We start from the raw sequence: 16,062 nt of genomic DNA, 5'->3' as shown, positions 1-16,062 counted from the left end.
AGGTAATTAATATTTTTGCTTAGCAAGACTGTTTGCTAGAGTTTTTTTTTAAGTTAAGGGAGCTGTGAAAATGATATTATATAGCAATTTGCTACTACATAAAATTCTATGAATATAAAAATATTTAAGCTGATATATAAAATATATTTTCCATGAAAATCCGAAAAAGAAACGCACAGTTGTGAAGCTCCTACTGTTGTTAATCGTGGACCGGATGAAGGGAAAGCAAGGTGATTAATCCTTTGAGAAAGTACCTCTGTTATATTATATAGCTATAGGTAGGGCACAGATAGTCACAGAACTTAAAAGACCAGTTCATTTTGGCCTTGGTCCTCGCTTAATCCACCTGTGAAAGGCACAAACGAGCCTCACACCGGACTCAGCTAGCTAGGTGGCGGTATAGCCGTTTGTCCGCTCCGTTGACTCCAGCAGCAGAAGAGGAGGGCACAACTCAGCTCCAGCACTTCCGTGTTTTGTGAAGTGATTGTAAACTTACAGAAAATTATAGACACTCACTTACAGCCAGTGTTCTGCATTGGTGACGAGGAACATCTTTGAGTCTGCTGTTAGCATCATTTATCGTTACAAGGTGAGTCCCGTACACAGGGAAATTCTTGTTGTTTTTATGATAAATAACAAGGGGCGGAACTGGTCCAGTGTCTGCGCTGCTTCAAAACATATCAAAACTACTGTTGCAGTGTCGGGTGTTGTTTTTACTAATGGCAGATAGTCTGTAATTATCGGTAACGGATGTGTGGGGAGTACTTCGGCTTGTTCTGATGAACAGTCAGAGATGGTTGTATGAGCAGTGCAGGCATGCCGGTGAACTTGTCCAGTCATGATGTCCAGAGACCAAAGTGATAAGTTTGTGTACAGGCCTTTCAGTTAGGACCATGGCACCAAAGAGACGAGCTGCTTCTGCTGCCAAGGCTGGTGGAAAGAAGGTCAAACAAGAGCCTGAAACACCAAAAGCCAAAGATGCCTTTACCTCTGCAAAGGAAGCCCTGCTGGCTGCAGGGCCACAAGTAAAAAGCAACAAGAAGGTAGATGAACACTGTTCATTGTCATCCTGTGGAGAGGTAGGACACGTGAAGTAGGGCTTGTTAGTGCAGGAGCAGAAAGCTGATTTTGATAAATGTTCTCTAATGTCTTCACCAGGTGTATGAGGATTACGACTGCATGCTCAATCAGACAAATATCGGACATAACAACAATAAGTTTTATGTCATCCAAGTTGTTAAAGCAAACAAGAAGTACTATTCATGGAACAGATGGGGCAGAGTGGTGAGTTTGTTCCACTGTTTTTTTAAATGCATTTTGTTCTGTTAATTCATGTACCCACCCACACTATGTGTATATATATTTATACATATATATTTATGTATATATGTGTATAGAGAGAGCGTGAGATAGATAGATAGATAGATTCTTTTTCTAAAGGGCATAGGGGGGAAAAGCAGACATTATTGATTTTTAACCCCTTATTGCTGTGTGTTGACATATTAGCATCACTGTTAGTGCTTCATTTCTAACCTGGTTTCAGGGGGAAGTCGGACAGAGTAAACTTAGTTCGCCCTTTGATAAGGCTGAAAATGCTGTCAAGGACTTTGAGAAGAAGTTTAAGGACAAGACAAAGAACAACTGGAGCGACCGAATGAATTTTGTCTCTCACCCTGGGAAGTACACCTTGATAGAGGTGGATGGAGAGCAAGATGCTGAAATCAAGGTAATTTAAATACCTGATGATTAGGTCAAGGAGCATTGAGTGTGGTTATGAAACCTCAAATTGTTAAAATCACAGTATGAAAAGCAAAGTCTCTAAAAAAAAAAAAAAAAAATAATACAAATTCTTCAACTGCGTCTCTAATATTTTAGACTTTTGACACTCTGTATGAGCTTTAGGAGAATCTCCCTGTGCCTTCTCTTGGACATTGCAGGTAGACTGTGTTGATGGCAAGCCAGCCCAGGTTGCAAAGAACGCCCTACCTTGTACCCTCGATGAAGCTACACAGAGCCTCATTAAGCTCATTTTCAGCAATGACATGTTCAAGGAGGCGATGGAATGTATGAACCTAGGTGGGTGTGTCTCACTTGTCAATGTTTTCACACGACAGATCCAGTCTGCAAACACTCTTTGTATTTAAAATACCAGTTGTGTAATGTACCTGTGAAGCTGAAATGGGTGCAGACTTTAAAAATACTCCTGTATATTAAGCCTAACTTGTATTTCTAAGAACTGTAGGAAACAATAAAGAATGCGATGTAAATGATTAAACATTGTTACAAACAAAGGGTAAAGTCTACATCTGCATATCTTCCCTCATCTCAGCATTTTGGACATATATGATTAATGTTCTGGGCTTTGCTAGCTGCAGTAGGCAGAAAGCTAGAAAAGGCAAAAATGAAGAGATAAAACAGTAAAAGCAATCCCAGGCTTAAAACTCGATAGGCTTCTCTCTGCACCTTTGTCCCCTTTGTGCATCCGTACATGTTTCATAGCTCTAAAAGTAAGTGAGTGCTGGCTTCACACATTATTATGCTTAACCCACTGCACCTCCATAACTTGTTTCCTGTGAAGACTTAATAGTAACTATCTGATTTGGTCTGAAAGGTTGCGTGGTTTACGAGAGTGTCCTGTTTTGACTATGCTTTTCTAAACCCTGAAATCAAAAGAAGTCAAAAGAAGGATCAATTGTGTAGCTTCCTCTATGAGCACACTAATCATCTGAAAACAACCTAACCTTACATTTTTGTTTCTAATTTGGAAACCTTTTAAATTGCACTAAAAACACTTTTTGACAAGTGTTTTTAGTGCAATCCTGGGCACAAAAATTATGAAAACATGCAATGATCTGCTTGAGAATTGTGTTTTTTGTATGTGGTTATTACGCAGACATCAAAAAGATGCCTTTGGGCAAGCTCAGCAAGGTCCAGATTGCAAAAGGCTTTGAGGTTTTGGAGGAGATTGAAGCTGCTATGAATCAAAAAAGTGGAAAAGGACGTCTAGAAGAGCTTTCCTCAAAATTCTACACCACAATCCCACATAACTTTGGCAGGAACAGACCGCCTACTATTAATGACAAAGAGATTGTGGAGAAGAAAAAAGAGATGCTCTTGGTAAGATTTTCTGGTTCATAAATTAGGAGAAGCTTTGTCTCGCTGTGCTGTGTTCTCATTCCTAAAGTCTGTTCCCTGTTGTGTGTTTTTTACAGGTGTTGGCTGACATTGAGCTTGCCCAGACTCTGAAGTCAGAGACTGAGAAGGCTCAAGAAGACATGATACAGACGGTTCCTCACCCTATAGACCAAGACTACAATTCTCTCAAATGCAAGCTGACTCTGATGGAAAAGAACACAGAAATGTTCAAGGTACTGTCTCTTACGTGACTAAGTCTTATAAATACAAAGGTTTTGGACTGCTGCTTATCTCAGATCTGCTATTCATGTTGTTTTATACAATAGTAGCAGTTGTGTTATTTCCCTCTTTGTGTTTTCACATTTGAAGATCATAGAAAATTACCTGAAAGCGACTTCAGGTGACTATTACAAACCAAAAATTCTCAATGTTTGGGAAGTCGATCGAGAGACAGAGGTAGGCACTACAGCCAGTTTTATTAAGTCAAACACAGAAAACGGGCGTCCTCTGACCGAAAGCACATGTTCCGCATTGCAGGGGCAGCGCTTTAATGAGAACGATAATCTGGAGAATCGGCGTCTGCTGTGGCATGGTACAAACATAGCAGTGGTTGCAGCTATCCTGAAGAGTGGTCTGAGGATAATGCCCCATTCGGGAGGCCGTGTCGGTTGTGGTATCTATTTTGCCTCTGAAAACAGCAAGTCTGCATGTTACGGTAAGGCTAGAAGCAAGAAACAAGACAATTTTGGGTCTTTATTGGAGTCATAACATTGTACTTTTCACTTTCTGTCCATTTTCAGTGCGCCCTTCCAAAAATACAGGAGTGATGTTTCTCAGCGAGGTCGCCCTTGGCAAAGAGCATACCATTACCAGAGACAATTGTTCCTTGAGGACGCCTCCGGCCGGGTATGATAGTGTGGTGGCACGAGGCATGGTCGAACCAGGTGCAGTACTTTTTACGTTTTGTACGGTAAAATAATACCTTTTTATAAAGAAATATACAATGTCACAAAGTAAACTATCAGCATATTGAGAGATCTGCGTGCCTTTTGTCCTTGAAATTGTTTGGCAGTTTGGATGAAGTTTAATTTCTACTGGTAACTCATGACAAATTCATTAAAAGAAACTTGCTATTCATGTTATCAGATTGTGTCAGTTTCCCCCAAATGAATAAAAATATAAACATTTGAAAATCAGAGTGGCAGTAGCTTTTCTGTGTGCAGCTTACATGATCTCTCTGTGCTCGCTGCCTTACCTCCGGCCCAAAGACATGCATGTTAGGTGAAATGGTGACCCTAAATAGGCTGCAGGTGTTCATGTAAGCACCTTGTGGCCCGTAGTGCACTTTGAATGATAAATTAGTCCGGAAAAGTGCAATATGAATGCCACCTCCTGTCAATTTTGTTATATCACTTTGTGATTCTTTGATTTCAGATCCGTCCAAGGATATCTTCATCACCCAGGAGGGTAAGAAGGTTGCTGTGCCTCAGGGTAAGCCAATAAAGCAACCCCAGTTTTCTGATAGTCACTTCAGCAACAGTGAATATCTCATCTACAAAGAGAGTCAGTGCCGCCTTCGCTACCTGCTGGAGCTAAATATGTATGGCTAATTCTAACCAAAGAAAAATGAAGGTCCTTTTGTTTGTTTCTTGGTGATGGACTTCCTACAGTCCTTCTGATAAGGCTATGGTCTAATGCAGTGAATGTGGATCTGTTCATTTTAGATGCACTTTTCTGTGCCTTACGCTTATGTTTGTGTAGTTTGCAAGTTTTTATACATACTTTAAAAAATGTAAAGCTAATATACAATGCATGGTGGTCTTTGCACATTTTTGTTTTTGAATTGAATTAGTGGTTTTCAAACTGGAGGGCTGGACTACGATGTGAAAAATGTAAAGTGAAAACTGATTTCAATTCATGTGATTTTGTTTTTTCTTTTTTAAGAAAAAACAGTAATGTTCAAGTTTTTAGTTGTTGAGAAGCAGTGGATGACTTCTTACAGCTAATGAGGTGGAGCCTGCCATTTTGAGAACCATTGAATTACATATTGAACCTCACCTTCTGTTTGGCGTCTCAGTTCTGTTTCTATAGGGTTTACATATTTGCATACGCATCATTTTGTCTAAGTGACAACGAAGGACACAGTTCTGTGCATAAGAAAGAAAGGGTCTTGAATGTGCACTTATATATGCATTTTGAGTAGTGATAAATTAAGTTAAACTGGTGTGGGAAAGAGGCATAAATGGTACCTATACAAAGACATATTTATGAAAATGTAAAATGCAAATTCTTAGGTAACATTGAAGAACTGTTACAAATGTAAGAAGGCTTCAAGGAGTTTTCTGCTTTGGAAGCCAGTCCCACTATGCCTTATTGGTTTATTCCAAATACAACCACATGGTGTCATTAATGAGAAACTCCATTTTAGATTAAAAAAATGTTTGTAGTAATGCACTATGACATTACGTGAATATAGAATATACTGAAGTGCCCCTGCAACATCTCTTATTATGAAGGCAATTAGTTAAAATGATGCCATAATGGTAATGCACTGACTGTGATTGTAAACAAGTAATCCATAAATAAAGAATAAATCATCTAAAATGTTTACTGGTTGTTTGGATATCTTCTCTTTCGAATTCATAATGTTTCTCATATAATGCTGTGTTTATGTGTTATGTAGAGTGCTTAACACATTTATTAGTCCACCACCCAATGTAATGATTAATCCACCAGCATGTGCAGACTCTTTAATCGGAGTAATATTTTTAATGCTAAAGTAAAGTTATTGTTATTATCTGTGAATTTATCCAAAAATGTATCATCTTACAGAAAAGTGGAAAATGTAGTATAGAATATTGGTGAAGATTAAGATGTTTTCTCTTGTGTGTATTTGTGGTTTCCTTTTTTAATAACAGGTGGTTTAATGATTTTTTTAAGCACTGTATTGCAAAGGGTTTAAAGGACTCATTTTGCAAGATACTAGCTCACATTGTGCTTGCTGCAAACACTGCTTATCATTTATTTATTAATGTTTAGGAAAGTTCGTATTATGTGAGTGGTGTTCTCTACAGGTATACTATAATCCAGCTCAATGAAACATATAATTTAAGATGTAGATGACCTAAGATCCAGTAAATTGAAAATATTTAAAGTCAAATAGATGTAAAAAGAAAACCGTTGCAGTGCCAACGTAAGCTACATTAAAAACAGAAATAAATCTTTGAACTGGTGGCTGTTAGGACCCAGGAGAGACTGGGCTCTGGAGGAAGACAGAGGAGTGTGTGTCCGCTTGAAAAAACAAAAAACACATCACTCACACAATCACACAATACAATGTGTGACAGTCACCGCCATACACAGCATCAAACAGCAATTGGGGTGTTACTAGAGGAAGGGAGAAGGAAGAGAAGAAGCATCATTTAAAAATGGAAAGCCGTCATGGAATTGGGAATATACCTGTCTAGCAGCTCTGAAACTCTCCTCTTAAACTTTTCATGTGGTATTAACAAGAACAACAAAAAAGCTGGGACTGCATAAACAATATGTGGGATTTAAGCTATAGTGGTGTCAGCACTGACACTTGGTTAACCTATTCAGATTTAACTATGGTGTAGAAACAGAGTGGTTCATGGGTAAGTTATTTCAGTTTGATCTCATTTTTCAGTGCTCTATTTGTTTCTTTATTAAGCAAACAAAAATACAAAAGGGAGTCAATAAATATATTTTCCCCACAATAATGTATGAAGGCACAGAAATTTTTGAAAGTGTACCATTGCAATCTATTTCAGTATCTAGTAGTGGTACTAGTGTGTTCCTACAGCAGGTCTAAAGTAATAACTTGTACTTGTCTACATTTTACTATAACAATGGGTTTATAATTTCAGTTACTTTTATTAGTGTGTCTACCAAAATCTACCAAAATTTGTTCAGTCACAGTTGTGATTATAATAACTTCTACATCACATCATCTCCTCGTAATTGATCCTGACATTGTAAATACAACAAAAGGAGTCAATAATTCCTTCCTGATGAAAACAAAATGCCGTGTGAACAAAGGTTTATCAGATTGCAGTTAGATCTAAATCAGTCTGTAAAACCACTTAGAGTACTGGCTGTTAATGGATTAGACTTTTTAAAGAGAAACAACTCTCCTCACAACTCTTTAATTTAACAGCAGTTTAGTAAGCTGACTGAACGTTGTATAACCATTGTTTTTACTCTAAACGTTTCAAAGTTTACCCATCAATATGTTTACACCAGCTGCTATTATTCTTATGACCTTTTAACAAGTCACAGTGAGGAATTAAATGACTGTGGTAATTTAATTGCAATATATTTCTCAATTAATTCATATTAAATAAAATTGCAAGACATTCTATGGACAGAGGCGATCACATACACAGAGATAAAAAGCATACCTTTTTAATAGATACATAAATACGCTTGTAAAGTCTGCTTTTAAACTACTTTAAAATGTTTATAGATGTTTTATGAGAGTTTTTCCATTTCCTTTCAACACAGATCCACATATCAAGAAATCTGAGATAAAAATGGAGGAAGCTGCGATTTAATAATGGCTGACAAGACCAGGTCCATGTTAGCCTCTGTGGCAAATCATTCTGTTCTGAATCTTACAACTGCCCTGTGGGAACCCAATCCTACCGTTCCTGCTGATGTGGGTGTTGTCACAAGCTCTCAGTCACAGATCAAAGATCTTTTCGGTTTGTTCTGCATGGTTACCCTCAACCTCATTGCTTTGTTGGCCAACACTGGTGTGATGGTGGCGATTGCTCGTGCGCCTCACCTTAAGAGGTTTGCCTTTGTGTGCCACCTGTGTGCAGTTGACTTGTTGTGTGCCATCCTCCTGATGCCTCTGGGGATCATATCCAGCTCGCCGTTCTTTGGAACTGTTGTGTTCACTGTTCTGGAGTGTCAGGTTTACATCTTTCTTAATGTTTTCCTCATTTGTCTGTCCATTCTCACCATCACAGCCATCAGTGTAGAACGTTACTTCTATATTGTACACCCAATGCGTTATGAAGTCAAGATGACCATCAATCTTGCTATTGGTGTCATGTTACTGATCTGGGTTAAGTCAGTCCTCTTGGCTATTGTCACACTGTTTGGATGGCCAGCTTACGGACCTCAGAGCTCGATTGCAGCGGCTCACTGCTCTCTTCACGCGAGCCACAGTCGCCTAAGAGGAGTATTTGCAGTGCTATTTAGTGTGGTTTGTTTCATGGCTCCAGCAGTGGTTATCTTTGCTGTTTACTGTGCTGTGTACAAGGTGGCTCGTTCTGCAGCCCTGCAGCAAGCCCCTGCAGTAACAACATGGGCAAATGCAAGCCCTGCCAAGGATCGCTCTGACTCCATCAACAGCCAGACTACCATGATCACTACCACCCGTACTCTGCCACAAAGACTTTCTCCAGAGAGGGCATTCAGTGGAGGCAAAGCTGCACTGACTTTGGTATTCATCGTAGGCCAGTTCCTGGTTTGTTGGTTGCCCTACTTCATCTTCCACCTGCAGATGTCTCTGACTGGTTCCATGCAGAGCCCTGGGGACTTGGAGGAAGCTGTCACCTGGCTGGCCTACTCCTCATTTGCTGTCAACCCATTCTTCTACGGCCTGTTGAACAGACAGATCAGAGAGGAGCTGGTAAAGTTTAGACGTTGCTGCCTTACACAGCCTTTGGAGTTTGGGGCATCAAGCCAAGAGGGTTCGTTTCAGGAAAACTTCCTGCAGTTCATTCAAAGAACCACTAGTACAACTGAAACTCGATCCAACTGTGCCAACTCCAGTCCCCAACCATCCACTACCCATACTGTGGATCAAGTAAATAAGATACCTGGACAAATACCAGAGGAGCATGCTTAAACAATGATGAGCAGAAGTTGTGTACTGCAGAGCTAATATGTAGTCACTGTAGCTGTTCTTTGTTTTTGCAAGACATTTGATCTTAATCAATATGTTTCTGTCTGTGCTGGGGAAAAGCAGGCCACTTTTGAAGGAATAAGTGATGGTGGACAAAATCCAGTGGCCTCTATAAACAGAAGGAACAGTTACAATAATGCTTTTAACATACATATGGACATTGACAGTATTGTTTTAAGATAGTATTGGAAAAAATCTGTTCAAGTACAAATATAATGTTTAGGATATTTTATCTTTTAATTATGATAAGTTTTCTATTTAGGTCAAGGGACTGTGGTTGTACTGTAACCGGAAATATTGAAATGATGATCTATTCTCCAACGTAATTTAACCTTTCTCTGATTTCTCAGATTTTAACAGTGTTTGTGGTAATTTTCTATATGTTTATAAATGTAAATCTGGAATGAATGTAAATCTGGAATACTGCAATAATAAGGTCTTGAGAGTTGGTTCCCGGTTTCCTCTCAATAACAAGTATATTATATATCTCAATAATAATGTATATTTAAATGCTATTTTTGTGTTGATATTTTTAAAGTGCTACATGTTTCCAAGCTGTGGGCCTTTCTATTTAATATTCAGGAGCTTGTGGTTATCATATATGACCAAATAATCCCGTAGAAGTGCCAATGCTCTCTGTGTTCAGAGGTCAAATGAACCTGAGGGCTAATACCTTTGAGTTCTTCTGTGCAACAGATATGCTGATGGATCATGGGCATCAGCTGGCTCTGTCGTCGTGGAAATTGAGTGACTGGAGGTGACTCGCACAGCACCAGCTACCTTTCAGCTGGATGTATACTTAAGAATCAGATCCTGATTGGAGTTTGCTAATTCACATTTAAAAGGTCTGGAAGTTCAGATACGGATCATTAACATGCAAAGAAAGACTGAAGGTAGGTCACAGAAGTCCCTGCAAATAAGGGCTACTATAATAGTGACATAGGTATGGTGAGGAAACGATAGTGAATTTACAATGGAAATCATTACTGGGCAATGATTATGCTCTGAGAGTGGTGACAAAGTGCTATTTTATGACCCCTGCTGTTTGTGTTAGTCTTTCACAAACAGGGAAAAAGACAGAATAGTGTGGTTACAGCAAATAACGGCTAACACCATTTCACTTGCTGTACTATACACGATGCACCACTCTTACCTTACTGTAGCTGTATATTTAATCCCTGGGTAAATGCCGTGGTAGCTTTTTTTATTTTATTTTTAATGATGCAGAAGCACACAAGGGAGCATAAAGGACTCTATTATTCAAATGTACAGTTTTGAGATTATAATAATAATACGCACAATTTAGGACTCACACACATCAATCAAGAGATTAATAGTAGGACACACAGTAAAACATTGATGCAAAAATAAATTGTGTAAATGCTGATGTCTTTGGGGATAATGTAAACCACCGATTACTGTACATTTTTACTGTGACCTCAGTATTTTCTCATGACAAGCACAAAATCTTTACGCTCGAATCATTAATTAATAAGTTGTTGTTATTCTGCTTTTTTTTTTTTCCAGTTAGGCTGTTTTCAGCCTTTGTTGTTGTAATGTTTCCAGTGTTTGTGTGTGTTTGCCTTGAGGACAGCTGGTAAAATTTTGATTACACCAGTTTTTCATAATCAAAGCATTGGATTTTTTTTTCATAAATAAAGAAAAAAGAATAGAAGGTGCATTTATAGTTTACATAGCTTAATAAACTCTTTTGAGAATACAGTAGCACCAATTTAAAAAGGCAAAGCTTCATCACATCACAGCATCACAGCACTGTGTTATAAATTTTACAGTAACAAATTTTACTTGTAAATTACAGTAAACATACCATAAATTAATGAGAATGCTGCTGGAAGTAAACGTGGATGTACACTCTGAAGATCTTAATACTAGCAATCCTATAATACAGTCTTATACTTTAATGGGGAATTTTCTTACCGTGCACAGTCTGGATCACCATCATATCATTTCTCACGACCACACACACACATACACACACAGCTGGTGTGGAAACAGCTTTGAAATGTACGAGTATTTCTTTTACAGTAACAGGAAAAAAGGTCAGACAGAAGTCTGACCTCTCTCTTCAAATCTGACAGAGCTGTGGGGAGTATAAAACAGCAGCGGGTTATTGGTGTTGGGTGCTTTTGTGCCTGTTTGCTGATGTTCATATTATGTGTGGATCTACCACCCTTTGAATCTGAAAATGTAATTCTAGAGGTTCAAGACCTGTCAATAGTTTATATCTGCGCAGATAGAGGAAATTGAAGGATGGGGTGGGGGAAGAAAAGCTCGTTTTAAGATATTTGTTGAGTGTTATCTCATCCGGCTGAATAGTGGCAAAGGAAAGAACACTCACTTTGACACACACATTTCAAAGGCCTGATCTGGAACAAACTGATCACAGACAACACAGACGTATGCACTCTTTGATGTTTTTATTTTGCAGCTGGCGTGAAAATAAAAAATCCAGTCATGAAGATTTGAGGTATTTCAAATCACAGTGTGCCTGCCTCCTTAACAGATCTTCAGGCAATTCATCTGGGCCTGTGAGCTACAGACAGAGGACATAGTGAAATACAGCTATGATGAATGCTGTGAAGAATTCTAGCTCAACACAAATCATGACCTAGACTGTTGTTTTCAGGTTTTATTTTGTACAGTTTTAATACATTTTCAGAAAATAATAATAGAAACACACAATACTATAAGTCATACCACTATGGCCTGGCCTTTGCTATTAGTTTTATTTAATATTATGTTTTCATTTATTGTTTTCCATATGCACACAGAACCTAATCTGGGTAAAGTACACTTGATATTTTAATTCTGGTTGGGTGTTTTAGCAGTATACCCAACCAAGTACTTGTGCAGTGCTTATGCTATCTTTTCAAACTGTAAGTATACACTGCTTTACTGTGATTTTCCTCTTAATTTTTACTGATGATATGACTTTGATTAAAATGATCATTTTATAAGCTAGATTAAACTATGTAAGCAACTTTTAATAATAAGTGAATCTACTGACTGTGAACACAATCATATAACACAGTCTTCCAGGGGCTTTTCATCACAGTGGTTGCCAAACACTATTAATCATCAGCTAATCAGATCCTGCCAACACTACCACAGTACTGCATCCCAAGCATGTGGGGAAAAAGAGCAATTTAAGCATGTGTGAGTGGAATAGCTGCTTTATGTAACAGGGATGTATTAAAAAAAATGCAATGAAGAACCATGACCAACAGAGTGTGCTACATACCAGTCAATCCTCCTCACATCCTTTTATTTTGACATCTCTAACAAGACCAAGACTTGAAATAATTTTCAACACATAACCGGATAGACGTTGTCTGCAGTGTCTGGCTGTCTTCTTTTTCACAGAATATTAAGTCTTACAGATGCGACAGAGCTGTCTATGATCAAATCTGACACTCTTTACAGCACAGTTGTGCCCAGAATATTGAATTGAAAGATCCATTTGATTAATTCAGAGGGCAGTACCAAAGAACATGTTAAAAACACGCCTACGCCACACACTTAAGTGAAAGAAACCTTCAGCAATACATTTTTAAAGGTCAGGGGAGAAAAAGTCACAATAAAATATAGAAATACACTTAATATGATATGAAATCAATACATAAAGCTCACACTGTAATTTGATGCTTTGAAATGAATGAGGATTCATTTTGTGAGGACAATTTAAAGACTCTAAGGTTTGAGGTTTTTTTTTCTTGATACAAGGAGCCATGCTGAAGTTAAAAAAAAGTGACTACACAGGCACGGTTTTACAATAGACAAACGAATACAAAAAAAATCAATGGGACAGCTTACTTTATGCTGTGAGGGATAGGGACTGCTAGCAAGGAGCTGGTGATTTGGTGAGGAGTCTATATTTAATTGACCAACACTGCCAAACACTGTCGCTGTGATGAAGTAACTCTGTAATGTGAGTGCCAGAGTACTCCCCCTGATCATCACCCTGGCAATATTTAAGCAGGAAGTCAGGACTGATTTGATTCCACAAGTGATGGATATTTCTCATGCAGGCACAAATGAGACTTATAATGTAGTGTGTCACAAAATGTCAAAGCACGGCTGTAAAAGCCAATAAAGGCATTCCTCAACAGCAGTCAGTTCAGTCAGCAGAATACTATGTTCCACCTGGGTGCTAGCAACAAGCCAGCCGTCCTCCTGCTCATCCTCCCTGTTTTCGATGATACCATTCAGACACACAGCGCAGCTTATTGAACATGGAGGACGAAAGATTGAAAGACAAGAGACCATTGGGGGAACTGCTGGAAGTAAAGGTGGATGTTCACTCTGAAGCTCTGGACTTCATCCACAGTGACACGAGGCCTGTGATTTATGACAGGGATCCCAAAAAAGTCAACAGCAGTCTTAAGGTAACCAATGTGCAACCAGCAGAAACATGAGCAGAGAATACACAGTACAGGACACGAGACAGGGAGCACTAAATCTTAGTAACTAAATCTGTGTTTCAGATTTAGTTATTAAGCTGTTGTTGTACACGTGACTCATCCAATTAAAAAGTTTGTAAGAGTAAATTGTTATCCAGTTTGGATAAATTCAGTCCTTGTTTAAAACTTTCCTTATGCTTAATTTCCACTCAATGAAAGAGGAATTACCAGTTTAATAATAATAATGTGTTTCCCAATACTGACCTCAAGTGGACATATGCACACACTCTAATAGTGCTATTAGTGACATGTAAATGATTTTTTATTGTTAGTCATTAATAAAAATTGTGGAGTGAGTGTATTGAAATTTTACTGGAATCTGAGGGAGAGCATGGCAGAAATAGTTTTGGACCACTGTTATAAAGTATTGTTTTGTTTCTCTGATACAGTAACACATTCATTTACCTCATCTCTCATGATCATTTTCTGATATTTGTAACATGCAAACGGCATTCATGCCAGCATAGGAATCACTTACAGTCTCCCTGTTTGTGTCTGGAGGTCATGTTTGAGGATGTGATTGCAGAACCCCCCTCTGTGCGGAGCTTTGATAAAGTGTGGCTATGGAGTCACGCCCTGTTTGAGGTATCCAGACTATGGTGCTACCGATTCATCTCTCTCCTGCTGGCTGTGCCAGTCTCACTGGCAGCAGGGCTCCTCTTTGCTGTGCTCAGCTGCCTGCATATCTGGTAGGACGCTTACACTGTGACAAGCAGACTTACAGACAAGACTGAATAGCTGCACTAGTTTTCTGCTAAGTAAGAATCTTTAGGCAGAAATGGTTGTCACGTTTTCTCTGATACATTCAGGGGACTCTATCCAGGAGTCCAAAATGATTTTCACTTCCTTTTTATTAAATGAGCTCATATTTTGTCCTCTTCTTTGTGTCCTTCAGGTTGATCGTGCCATGTGTGCAGCTCCTTCTCATCAATATGCGCTGGGTTCAGACTGTGTGGGCCAGCATACTGAACATTTTTATCAGTCCATTCTTTACCAGTATTGGAAAGTGCTGTGGTCAAGTCACCATCCTTCTGGCAAAAGATGAAAACTGATGGAAGCACACTGTGTGGAAACGATTGGTTAAAACAGCAATTATGGCACATGAACAGCGGCGACAGACTGCATACTAATTCTGCTGGGAGGGAAATGATCATCTGTATTTTAACCATCTGTGATTATTCTGTTTTTATTCACTTATCGTGTAATTTGTCATGCTGAAATATATAATTAGTCTTCTGTTTTCTAAATATTATAGTGCATTATGCATAAAACCTTTTGGCTGTCTAGATAAGGGCAACACAAAAAGCATACACTGAGGGGAATTAATAAATAATAATTCAATAATAAATTATATTTAAACCTCCTTAATACACATGTAAAAGAATAATCCACTGAAAGCAAAGTGAATGACAAATATTGCAATTAATTTCCAATTTAATCCACCCATAAAATTTGAACTGATTATAAAAACAGATTAGGAGGTTAAGAGCTCTAGCAGAGCACTGGACAGTCCTCTGGATGGACTGATGTGTATGTGAGGTTAATGAAGACAATATGAATGCAATATGTAAAAAAAAAAAAAAGTTTCAACACCTGCTAACAACTTTTGGTTTAAGGTTTTGAATCCAGCTATATGCAGTAGTTTCTACTAAACAAGATGATAGCTGAAGGTGGAGACCAACAACTAATTTCACTCTGATTTATTTTTCTATGGAAAAAGGTTCCTCTGAATCTTCTTTTAGCTTGATTGGAAGTAACACGTTTATAACAGAAAGCCTCCTGTGTTAAATGTAGTGTAAATCGAAAGGAGTGGAAGTTTAAGAGCCAGAAGGTGTGCAACCTTGGAACCTGTCTGCCATTATCTGTGGATGATAGTCAAATACAGACCATCATCTGCATATTCAAATAGAGACCTCTGATTGCCTAGGCACCCAATCACATCTGCATATTCCAATTTAGATACACCAATTAACCTGACAAGCAAATTTTTGGACTGTAGAAGAAAGCCCAATTACCCATGCAGACATGCAGAACATGCAAAACTAACTATTGAACCAGCGTGCTTCCCCTTGTGTTTGAGAAATTAAAACAAATCTGTAAATGTTGTGATTCACCTCATTTGTACAGCTTGTAGGATCAAACCTAATATTTGATTAAACAAGTGTAAGAATTTATTGTTATTGGAAATTCATTTCATTATAAATCATATTTTGTATTTGTCTCAAGTTACACACCCAGCAGTGCTCATTGCAAAGGGAGCACCACCTGTGTGCGTAATATAACCTGAGCTAGTGATACCTACTCTACCCACTACATTCTATATGAGTCTAAATATAGGCATGAGACCCGCTTGTGTCTGTGTACATTAAGTGGAAGACAAGAGCCAGTGCAGTCTCAGCTAACTGCACCGACACCCATGGAGGCAGAGGTATGCCCACCGTGACTCTCTGCAGAGCTATTTCTGTCCGTCTGCCTCAGTGCCAAGAATACACCCCTAATTGGCTTGGC

At 38.6% G+C, this 16,062-nt stretch overlaps 3 protein-coding genes across 4 annotated transcripts; all 3 read left to right on the top strand.

Annotated features, from left to right (window-relative positions):
- The first annotated feature begins 426 nt into the window (after positions 1-426).
- On the top strand, positions 427-5,743 carry parp3 (poly (ADP-ribose) polymerase family, member 3). 2 transcript variants are annotated; one of them, XM_026167973.2, is made up of 11 exons: positions 427-589; positions 877-1,043; positions 1,159-1,284; positions 1,544-1,726; positions 1,938-2,076; positions 2,894-3,117; positions 3,213-3,368; positions 3,505-3,591; positions 3,673-3,850; positions 3,936-4,079; positions 4,570-5,743. In XM_026167973.2, the coding sequence occupies exons 2-11, from the start codon at positions 894-896 to the stop codon at positions 4,743-4,745; spliced, it is 1,563 nt and encodes a 520-aa protein (XP_026023758.1). In that variant the 5' UTR covers positions 427-589; positions 877-893; the 3' UTR covers positions 4,746-5,743. The 2 variants fall into 2 exon arrangements, with proteins under 2 accessions (XP_026023758.1, XP_026023757.1); XM_026167972.2 differs by having other exon boundaries at positions 877-1,079.
- Positions 5,744-6,468: 725 nt separating this feature from the next.
- On the top strand, positions 6,469-9,627 carry gpr61l (G protein-coupled receptor 61-like). The gene is made up of 2 exons (XM_026166412.2): positions 6,469-6,770; positions 7,660-9,627. Exon 2 carries the CDS (start codon positions 7,712-7,714, stop codon positions 9,014-9,016), a length of 1,305 nt encoding a protein of 434 aa, XP_026022197.1. The 5' UTR covers positions 6,469-6,770; positions 7,660-7,711; the 3' UTR covers positions 9,017-9,627.
- A 3,605-nt stretch (positions 9,628-13,232) lies between these two features.
- On the top strand, positions 13,233-15,724 carry LOC113021701 (caveolin-2-like). Its single transcript, XM_026166411.2, has 3 exons — positions 13,233-13,479; positions 14,056-14,243; positions 14,450-15,724. The coding sequence occupies exons 1-3, from the start codon at positions 13,327-13,329 to the stop codon at positions 14,604-14,606; spliced, it is 498 nt and encodes a 165-aa protein (XP_026022196.1). The 5' UTR covers positions 13,233-13,326; the 3' UTR covers positions 14,607-15,724.
- Positions 15,725-16,062: the final 338 nt, after the last annotated feature.

The sequence above is a fragment of the Astatotilapia calliptera genome, chromosome 5, assembly GCF_964374335.1.
Source record: "Astatotilapia calliptera chromosome 5, fAstCal68.1, whole genome shotgun sequence".
NCBI classification, from domain to species: Eukaryota; Metazoa; Chordata; class Actinopteri; order Cichliformes; family Cichlidae; genus Astatotilapia; species Astatotilapia calliptera.
The sequence above is the reverse complement of the archived record's forward strand: the minus strand, read 5'-3'. Positions and strand labels throughout refer to the sequence as shown.

What these genes read in the sequence shown, in the direction of transcription:
- parp3 (XM_026167972.2), top strand. Translation starts at nt 894, where the DNA reads ATGGCACCAAAGAGACGAGCTGCTTCTGCTGCCAAGGCTGGTGGAAAG. An exon ending in AGAAAAAAGAGATGCTCTTG is followed by an intron (nt 3,118 to 3,212) that starts GTAAGATTTTCT and finishes TGTTTTTTACAG; the next exon opens with GTGTTGGCTGACATTGAGCT. An exon ending in ACGAGGCATGGTCGAACCAG is followed by an intron (nt 4,080 to 4,569) that starts GTGCAGTACTTT and finishes CTTTGATTTCAG; the next exon opens with ATCCGTCCAAGGATATCTTC.
- gpr61l (XM_026166412.2), top strand. Translation starts at nt 7,712, where the DNA reads ATGGCTGACAAGACCAGGTCCATGTTAGCCTCTGTGGCAAATCATTCT.
- LOC113021701 (XM_026166411.2), top strand. Translation starts at nt 13,327, where the DNA reads ATGGAGGACGAAAGATTGAAAGACAAGAGACCATTGGGGGAACTGCTG. An exon ending in AAGTCAACAGCAGTCTTAAG is followed by an intron (nt 13,480 to 14,055) that starts GTAACCAATGTG and finishes TTGTGTCTGGAG; the next exon opens with GTCATGTTTGAGGATGTGAT. An exon ending in CTCAGCTGCCTGCATATCTG is followed by an intron (nt 14,244 to 14,449) that starts GTAGGACGCTTA and finishes TGTGTCCTTCAG; the next exon opens with GTTGATCGTGCCATGTGTGC.